The sequence below is a fragment of the Myotis davidii genome, unplaced genomic scaffold (genome assembly GCF_000327345.1).
Source record: "Myotis davidii unplaced genomic scaffold, ASM32734v1 scaffold167, whole genome shotgun sequence".
Classification (NCBI taxonomy): Eukaryota; Metazoa; Chordata; class Mammalia; order Chiroptera; family Vespertilionidae; genus Myotis; species Myotis davidii.
In genome coordinates this window covers 2,255,208-2,265,201 of record NW_006300048.1, presented here as the reverse complement: position 1 = coordinate 2,265,201, position 9,994 = coordinate 2,255,208, and the positions used below count along the sequence as shown (strand labels likewise).

The following is a 9,994-nucleotide window of genomic DNA, read 5'->3' as shown; positions in this document are numbered from 1 at the left end:
CCGTGAAAAAGAAAAACTACCAAACTCACACAAGCAGAAATGGATAACCAGAATCAGCCTATACCTATTAAAGAAATTGATTCAATAATTAAAAACCTTCCAAAAAGGGAAGTATCACATCCATATTGGTGAATTGGTGAATTTTACTATGTATTTAAAGAAGCCCTAGCTGGTTTGGCTCAGTGGATAGAATATTGGCCTGTGGACTGAAAGGTCCCGGGTTCGATTCCAATCAAGGGCACATGCCCAGGTTGCAGGCTTGATCCCCAGTCGGGGGCATGCAGGAGGCAGCCGATCAATGATTCTCTCTCATCATTGATGTTTTGATTTCTCCCTCTCCTTTCCTCTCTGAAATAAAGAAAGGAAGGAAGAAAGGAAGAATACCGCCCTGACTGGTTTGGCTCAGTGGATAGAGCATCTGCCTGCGGACTGAATGGTCCCAGGTTCGATTCCGGCCAAGGGCATGTACCTTGCTTGCAGGCACACCCCCAGTAGGGAGTGTGCAGGAGGCAGCAGATCAATGTTTCTCTCTCATTGACGTTTCTAACTCTCTATCCCTCTCTCTTCCTCTCTGTAAAAAATCAATAAAATATATTTTAAAAAAAGAAAAAAAGAAAGGAAGAATACCAATTTGCCACAATCTTTTATACACACAACCACTTTCATATCATATTATTACTGAACTAGCTACACACTTAAGATAAATCACAAATTCTGCAATGAGTAAAAATAGCTAGCTTCAGATCTTCTTTTCTAATCTGGAACTAAAGGAAATAATAAATACTATGTGAGTAGGACAAGCATTACTGCAATCGAGAAATATGAAAGGAAGTATACTGAAATGAGTCTGCAGAGATGGACAAGTACATTTCAAAGTTTTTGGCTGCTGCAAGGTGGCAGCTTCCAATATTCTACCAAGAATAAATGGCTTGTAAATCAACTATTTACAATGAAAAAAACCATCACCCCAACTTGGGGCTCACTCTTGACCTGCTGCTTAAAAAGGTTATCAATAAATGATTAAGAAACAGCTTATATGAGATAAAATCTAGGGTGGTTTCAATTTGTCAGTAATCACTTAAGCAAACTTAACTATAATATCTACCTCATAGACTGATGTGATGATTAAATAAGTTGACACACATAAAACTCTCTGACTAATGTGAAGTAGATATTCAATAAACATTAACCACACAAAAAAATTTAAAATATATTTTCAGGGTTTTCATGGGGGAGAAATGCTTTACCTGCAAGTAAGCGAGAAATGGGGAGGTGAATGCTAACTTTTTCTTGAGAAACACAGTATCTGATAGTTTCCACTGAATGTCCACAAATGCTTAATGTGACTGGCTGTTCACCATCAGTAAAACCACCATGACACTGCATCAATACAGCAAGGCATTTCTTGTAAGCTTCAATTAACACTTTTTCCTTTAAAAAAAAGGGTATTTTGTAAGTTACTCCAAAGTTAAGTTTTTATAACACTGAATAAGCACATCAAATTCAACAATGAGTAAGTACCTCAAATATTAACACAGGCAAAATCAAGCCCAATCACCCCTTCCCAGCCTGGTCCCTCTTCCGGTGCCCTGTCTCAGTGAGTGACATCTCTGTACAGCTGTGGAAATCTAGAAGTTATTCCAATACCCTACTTTCCCTCATTCCCCATTGTCCAATCTATCACCAAGCTATGAAGTTCATCTTCTAAATTTCTCTCAAACCTGGCCACTGATCATCTCCGGTAACTCAAAGGAAAGCCAACTCTATTATAAATTCACTATTATAAATTCCCTACTTCTACTCTTGCTACCCTCCATCCACTCTCCATATAAACAATTTTTTAAAATGTATAAATTGGACCATGTCACCTTTCTCCTTGGTAGTCTCTAATGGGTTCCCACTTCAATTAGAATAAAATCCAAACTTCCTTCCATGGCCTCCAAGGCCCTGCAAAATTTACTTAAAAATCTGTCCATTTCTCTACCTTTAACCTCTACGCTCCAACCAGACACTTCTCACAGCTCCCCTAACAATTATATTCCTCATAACAGAGCATGATTCAACTATCCCTCAGTCAGGAATATTCTTTACTGTTTGATCAGTTAACTCTGACACATAGCTCAGATCTAATGGAAGCCTTCTATGACCTCCCAACTTAAACAAGCTCTCATCTAGACTTTATAATCAAAACAAGAACAAAATAGTTTTAAGATAGGACAAATGTACCAATAGTAAAACTTTATTTTTTGATACATTTAGAAATTATTCTTTTTATATGCTCAAAATCTAGATGGGATAATGGAAGAAACAAAGACAGTAACGTAAGAGAAAGAGAGTATGGATTATTTCCTCCTCTATATATTTTCCAAGTTTTCTTAAAAGACTTTAAAATTTTAACTTTTACTGAATTAATAGGTGGAAGAGGAAAATATGCTGTTTTATGAGCTAAGTATCACCACTATCCTCCCCAAAGCTCCTCAAAATTTACTTAAAATCTATTTATTCCTCCTCCACCATCTTTCTCCTATCTCCTACAGCCAGAAGACACTCACATCTAAAGCACACCAGTCCTGCATCATTGAAATCACATGTGTTAATTTCATTTGCAATGTGAAGGCTGCTTCCCATTCTGGTTCCATTTCAATATGCTGTCCTACTTGACGTGTCACTGGATCCATTCCCTTAAAGAAAGTGAAAAGATTTTAAATGAATTAAAATTATATTTGTTCTCTTATATGGAAACTTAAAAATAATGTAGAGGAAATATATACTGATTATAAAAATATATAAAGTAAAAGGCTAAATAAGAAGTTTCAAGTAGTATGAGAAAGTTCAACTTCGTAAATTATATGTTTATTTAACATTCTCTAAAATATAAATGAAAAATCCCAGTAAAGTACATAGCAAATTATTTTAGAGGCAATCGTCTATATGTTTTAAACAATAAAAAGAATACTCTATTGCAACAATCCTTCAAATTCTGTTTTAGGTCTGTTATCTATAGAAAAATTATTAGAAGAAATCTGATAAACAATGTTACTGAATTTATTATTCAAAATGACCAAAATATTGTTTCTATAGATACCCCGAACACCACAAAACATAGAAGTATTATTATAAATTTAAATACCAGAGAAAAATTTTAAATAAACAATCTAACCCTACACCTAAAAGAACTAGATAAACAACAAGAAAAGCCCAAAGTAGAAGAAAGGAAATTACAAAGATCAGAGCAAAAATAAATGACATAGAGACTGTAAGAAAATACTATGAATAACTATATTCCACAAATTGAACAACCTGGGCAAAACAGACAAATTCTTAGGAAGATTAAATCTTCCAAAACTGAATTAGGAAGAATAAAAACACCAGAACAGACCAATAACAACTACTGATATTGAAGCAGTAATTTAAAAAAAACCCAACAAAAAATTTTGGACCAGATGGCTTCACAGGCAAATTTTACCAAATATTCAAAGAAAATCTAACACCTATTCTCCTCAAATTATTCCAAAAGCTTCAAGAGGAGGGAAGACTTTCAAGCTCTTTTTATAAGGACAGCATTATTCTAATAAAAACAAACAGATAAAGACACTTCAAAGAAAAAAAATTATACGCCAGTATCTCTGATGAACATAGATACTAAAATCCTCAACAAAACATTAGCAAATCAATAAATGTGATATATCACATAAACAAAATGAAAGATAAAATCACATAATCATATCATAGATGCAGAAAAAGCATTTGATAAAATCCAGCACCCATTTATCATAAAAACTCTCAGCAAACCAAGTGGGAATAGAGGGATCATACATCAACATAAGAAAGGCTATTTATGAAAAACCTACAGCCAATATCATACTCAATGGGCAAAATCTAAAGTGTTTCCCTTAAAATAAGAAACAATACAAGCATGTCCACTTTCACTACTCTTATTCAACATAGTACTGGACCAAGTCCTCGCCACAGCAATCAGACAAGAAGAAATAAAAGGCATTCAAATTAGAAAGGAGGAAGTAAAACTATATGTAGATGATATGATATTGTATATAGAAAACCCTAAAGACTCCACCAAAAACCTATTAGATCTAATAAATGAATTCAGTAAAGCAGCAGAATATAAAATTAATATTAAGAAATCAGTGGGGCAGGCTGAGCCACTGGGCCCTATAGGACACCTAGCACACAAAGCCACTCTATCAACACAGGGAAGCATAAAAAATGCGGAGACAAAGAAACAGGTCACAAATGAAAGAAATGGAGCGAAGTAAACTACTGGATATAGAGTTCAAAATCACAGTTGTATATTTTCTAAGAATTTTCTAGAAACCATCGATAAATTTAGTGAGACCCTGGAGGTATGAAAAAAGACCAACTAGGAATTAAGCATACACTGACTGAAATAAAGAATAATATACAGAGATCCAACAGCAGACAAGAGGATCCCAAGAATCAAGTCAAAGATTTCAAATACGAAGAAGCAAAAAATACCCAACCAGAAAAGCAAAAAGAAAAAAGAATCCAAAAATATGAAGATAGTGTAAGGAGCCTCTGGGACAACTTCAAGCATACCAACATCCGAATTATAGGGGTACCAGAAGAAGAGAGAGGGCAAGATATTGAAAACCTATTTGAAGAAATAATGACAGAAAACTTCCCCTACCTGGTGAAAGAAATAGACTTACAAGTCCAGGATGCACAGAGAACCCCAAACAAAAGGAATCCAAAGACGACCACACCAAGACACATCATAATTAAAATGCCAAGGGCAAAAGACAAAGAGAGAATCTTAAAAGCAGCAAGAGAAAGAAACTCAGTTACCTACAAGGGAATACCCATACGACTGTCAGCTGATTTCTCAACAGAAACTTTGCAGGCCAGAAGGGAGTGGCAAGAAATATTAAAAGTGATGAATAGCAAGAACCTAAAACCAAGCTTACTTTACCCAGCAAAGCTATCATTCAGAATTGAAGGTCAGATAAAGAGCTTCACTGATAAGAAAAAGCTAAAGGAGTTCATCACCACCAAATCAGTATTATATGAAATGCTGAAAGGGATTCTTTAAGAAGAGGAAGAAGAAAAAGGTAAAGATAAGAATTATGAACAGCAAACACATATCTATCAACAAGTGAATCTAAAAACCAAGTGAATAAAAAATCTGATGAACAGAGTAAACTGGTGAATATAATAGAACAGGGGCACAGAAAGGGAGTGGACTGACGATTCTTGGCGGGATACGGGCGCGGGGGTGCAGGAAGAGACTGGACAAAAATCATACACCTATGGATGAGGACAGTGGGAGGGGTAAGGGCAGAGGGGGGGGGGGAAACTGGGTGGAGGAGAGCTATGGGGGGAAAAAGAGGAACAACTGTAATAATCTGAAAAATAAAGATTTAATTTAAAAAAATATATTCTATTGATTTTTTATAGAGAGGAAAGGAGAGGGATAGAGAGTTAGGAACATCAGTGAGAGAGAAACATCGATCAACTGCCTCCTGCACACACCCTACTGGGGATGTGCCCGCAACCAAGGTACATGCCCTTGACTGGAATCGAACCTGGGACCTTTCAGTCTGCAGGCCGACGCTCTAGTCACTGAGCCAAACCGGTTAGGGCTCAGTGGGGCATTTTTATACACCAATAAAGATCAGAAAGAGAAACTAAGAAAACAATCCCACTTATTATTGTAACAAGAAAATAAAGTACCTAGGAATAAATTTAACAAAAGAGATAAAAGACCTGTACTCATAAAATGATAGGATATTGAAAAAAGAAATAGAGGAAGACACAAACAAGTGGAAGCATATACTGTATTCATGGATTGGAAGAATTAACATCATTAAAGTGTCCATACTACCCAAAGCAATGTATACATTCTGTGCAATTCCCATGAAAGTACCAATAGCGTTATTTCACAGATTTAGAACAAATATTCTAAAAATTTATATGGAACGCCAAAAGACCCTGAATAGCCTTAGCAATCTTTTGAGAAAAAAGAACAAAGCTGGAGGGAACACAATACCAGGTATCAAACTCTAGTACAAAGCCACTATAATCAAAACAGCCTGGTACGGGCACAAAAACAGGTGTTATAGATCAATGGAACAGAACAGAGCCCAGAAATCAAGCCATGCCTTTATGGCCAATTAATATTTGACAGAGGAGACAAGAGCATACAATGGAGTCAAGACATTATCCTTATTTATTTATTTTTGCTAAAAATTTTTTTTTACATATTTTTATTGATTTCAGAGAGGAAGGGAAAGGGAGAGAGAGAGAGAAACATCAATGATGAGAGAATCATTGACCGGCTGCCTTCTGCACGCCCCACACTGGGGATTGAGCCCACAACCAAGGCATGTCCCTTTGTCCAGAATCAAACCCGGGACCCTTCAGTTTGCAGGTTGACGCTTTATCCACTGAACCAAACTGGCTAGGGCAAGACAGTCTCTTTAATAACTGGTGTTGGAAAAATTGGACAGATACATGCAAAAAAAAAAAAGGAAAGAAAGAAAAGAAACTAGACCACCAACTTACATCATACACAAGAATAAACTCAAAATGGAAAAAAGACTAAATGTAAGTTGCAAAACCATAAAAATCCTAGAAGAAAACAGGCAGTAAAATCTCAGACATCCCTTATAGCAATATTTTTGACAATATATCTCCTAGGACAAGGGAAATAAAGGAAAAATAAACAAATGGGACTATATCAAACTAAAAAGCTTTGGCACAGCAAAAGAAAACATCAAAATGAAAAGAGAACCCACTGTATGGAAGAAAATATCTGCCAATGATATATCTGATAAGGGCTTAATTTCTGAAATATATAAAGAACTTATACAACATAACACCAGAAAGATAAACAACCCAGTTAAAAAGTAGGCGAAGGACCTGAATAGATGTTTCTCCAGAGAGGACATACAGGTTGACCAAGAGACATATAAAAAAATGCTCAACGTCACTAATCATCAGAGAGATGCAAATGAAGACCACAATGAGCTATCACCTCACACCTGTCAGGATGGCTACCATCAATAAACCAACAAACAAAAAGTGCCGGCAAGGATGAGGAGAAAGGAACCCTAGTGCACTGTTGGTGGGAAGGCAGACTGGTGCGGCCACTGTGAAAAACAGAATGCAGGTTCCTCAAAAAATTAAAATGGAACTGCCTTTTGACCCAGGGATCCCACTTCTATAACTATATCCTAAGAATCTCAAAACACCAATCACTAAGAATATATGCATCCCTATGCTCATAGCAGCATTATTTACAATAGCTACGATCTGGAAACAGCCCAACTTCTTGTCAGTACCAGTAATGGAGTGGATAAAAAAGCTGTACTTGCCCTGGCCAATGTAGTTCAGTTGGTTGGTTGGGCGTCATACATGCACTGAAAGACTGCTGGTTCAATTCTCAGTCATGACACACGCCCAGGTTGCGGGCTCAAACCCTGGTAGGGAGCATGCAGGAGGCAGCTGATTGATGTTTCTCTCTCTCCTTTCTTTCTATCCCTCTCTCCCTCCCTCCATCTCTCTAAGCATGTACTTAGGTAAGGATTAAAAACAAACAAACTAAACAAAAATATTTTAAAACAAAGTTATGATACATCTACACAATGGACTACTATGTGGCTGTGAAAAAGAAACAATTCTTACCCTTTGCAACAGCATGGATGGACCTGGAGATTATTATGCTAAGTGAAATAAGTTAGAGAAAGACAAATACCATATGATCTCACATCTGGAATCTAATGAGCAAAATAAACTTATGAACAAAACAGAACCAGAGGCATGGAGCACTGAAACAGACTGAGGGATGTCAGAGGGAAGGGTGGAGGGAGGGACTAGGTAAAAGAAAGCAAAGATGCCGGCAGGTGTGGCTCAGTGGTTGAGTGTCAACCTATGAACCAGGAGGTCACAGTTTGATTCCCAGTCAGGGCACCTGCCCCAGCTGCAGGCTCCATTACCAGTGTGGGGCGTGCAGGAGGCAGCTGATCAGTGATTTTCCCTCATCACTGATGTTTCTCTCTCTCTCTCCCTCTCCCTTCCTCTCTGAAATTAATAATACATTTTTTAAAAACGTGATGGGATTAGCCAAAGAACATATATGTATAACCTATGATCACAGACAATAGTGTGATGAAGGCAAGGGGAGGAGAAGGGTCAGGTTGGGAGGAGGTGGACAAAGAGGAGGAAAATGGGGGATTATCTTTAATAGTGTGAACAATAAAAAAAAAATTAAACATCCAGAAATCACTACCCAACATAGAACTCGAGTATTTTCTTTTTTTTTTTAAATGTATTTTATTGATTTTTTTTTACAGAGAGGAAGGGAGAGGGATAGAGAGTTAGAAATATTGATGAGAGAGAAACATCGATCAGCTGCCTCCTGCACACACCCTACTGGGGATGTGCCCACAACCAAGATACATGCCCTTGACCGGAATCGAACCTGGGACCCTGGAGTTCGTAGGCTGACGCTCTATCCACTGAGCCAAACTGGTTAGGGCTCGAGTATTTTCTAAAAACAGTAGGTCACACTGTGTATTCCTTTCGTAAGAAAAGCCAGACAGTTACTAAAAGAATCATGATAACACTGCTTAAATATATTGAGATGTTATCCATCTTCTCGAAGTTAAAACTAGTTATATATGCCAGTCTGTTTCTGCTTCTAGATTCTATTTTGTATATGAGGTGTTTTCAAAGGAGATCATTAAACAGAGGGGGAAGAGTTATATACTATATTATATAAATATCTAAAGGAAAAAGAAATATGGGGTGTGTGGGGGGAGGTTGGGGGTTAATGGGGGGGATGAGGACACATATGTAATACCTTAATAAAAAAAATTAAAAAAAAGAATAAGGAGTTAAAAAAAAAAAGAAATATGGGAACATTAAAAAAATCCAAACATTATAGTTCCTTAAATAACTGACAACACTTCCATATAAGCATATTAAAAAAACTTGCAACCTACAAAGAAAGAATGTTAATGGTGACAAAAGAAATACCTAATACAAAAGAACATGAGAGCCCTGGTTGGATGGCTCAGCTGGTTGGAGCGTCATTCCATGCACCAGGAAGTTGCGAGTTCGATTCCCAGTCAGTGAACATACCTAGGTTGGGGGTTCAATCCCTGGTTGGGGCGTGTAGGGGAGGCAGCTGATTGATGTTTCTCTCTCACATCAATGTTATCGATGTTTCTCTTTCTCTCAAAACAAACAAACACACACAATAAACCTGTCCTGGGGTATTAAAAAAGAAAAAAAAGAAAAGAAACAGTAGCTACCAGAACCTTTGCTAGGATTTCATTCATTCTACACCTTTCCAAGAGTAGTCAATTAAAGAGGCACTTCTTGGTCCAAACTGCAGCCATACAAATCATTCTTTTGGAGATGTGCCCCAAAGGAAATAAAAGCATACACAGAAAGGTGTTCACTTCAATGAACAACAACAAACAAAACAAAAAAAAGAAAAAAAAAAGGAAGAATGAAAAGAAAAAGGAGAGTGTTTCCTTTAAAATGTATCAGTTTATACACACCTGCATACATTTGAGTAATTCCAAAAAGGCATCAAATCCTTCTAGGAACTTCTGCCTGAGATCATCTGACCATTCCGTTGGTTTGCTAATCAACACATACCTGAAAAAGAGAAAAATATCAATGACTATATAGATAAATGCTGACATTTTACAAGTTACAACTGGTTTGATAATTAAACAAAAACTTACTTGAGGTCTAAAATAAGGCTCTGAACTCTTCTAAATTTGAAGGCTTGTAAAGCAGTATATCGTTCAAACTGAAATCTACCCTGGGCATCTCGATGTCTCAAATGATCCATAAAAGTCTTAATGATAATGGTCAGTAGGTTTTCTTCTGTGATAAGCATCCGAGCCTAGAAGAAAGAGTAACAGAGCACATGGTAATCAAAACCTAACCTATTTACTAGGAATCTAAGAAAAAGTACCAACATTGGTTAGAATTTTCAGTT

The 9,994-nt window shown here is 36.8% G+C and overlaps 1 protein-coding gene across 16 annotated transcripts in view; it reads right to left on the bottom strand.

Annotated features, from left to right (window-relative positions):
- UBR2 (ubiquitin protein ligase E3 component n-recognin 2) overlaps positions 1–9,994 on the bottom strand; it is a 137,596-nt gene that overhangs the window by 49,710 nt on the left and 77,892 nt on the right. For all 16 annotated transcript variants that reach the window (XM_015572191.1, XM_015572190.1, XM_015572192.1 and 13 more), the window contains 4 exons: positions 9,735–9,898; positions 9,546–9,645; positions 2,553–2,681; positions 1,248–1,431 (listed from right to left, as the gene is read on the bottom strand). In XM_015572191.1, coding sequence (XP_015427677.1) covers positions 1,248–1,431; positions 2,553–2,681; positions 9,546–9,645; positions 9,735–9,898 — 577 coding nt within the window. The remainder of the gene's footprint in view (positions 1–1,247; positions 1,432–2,552; positions 2,682–9,545; positions 9,646–9,734; positions 9,899–9,994) is intronic.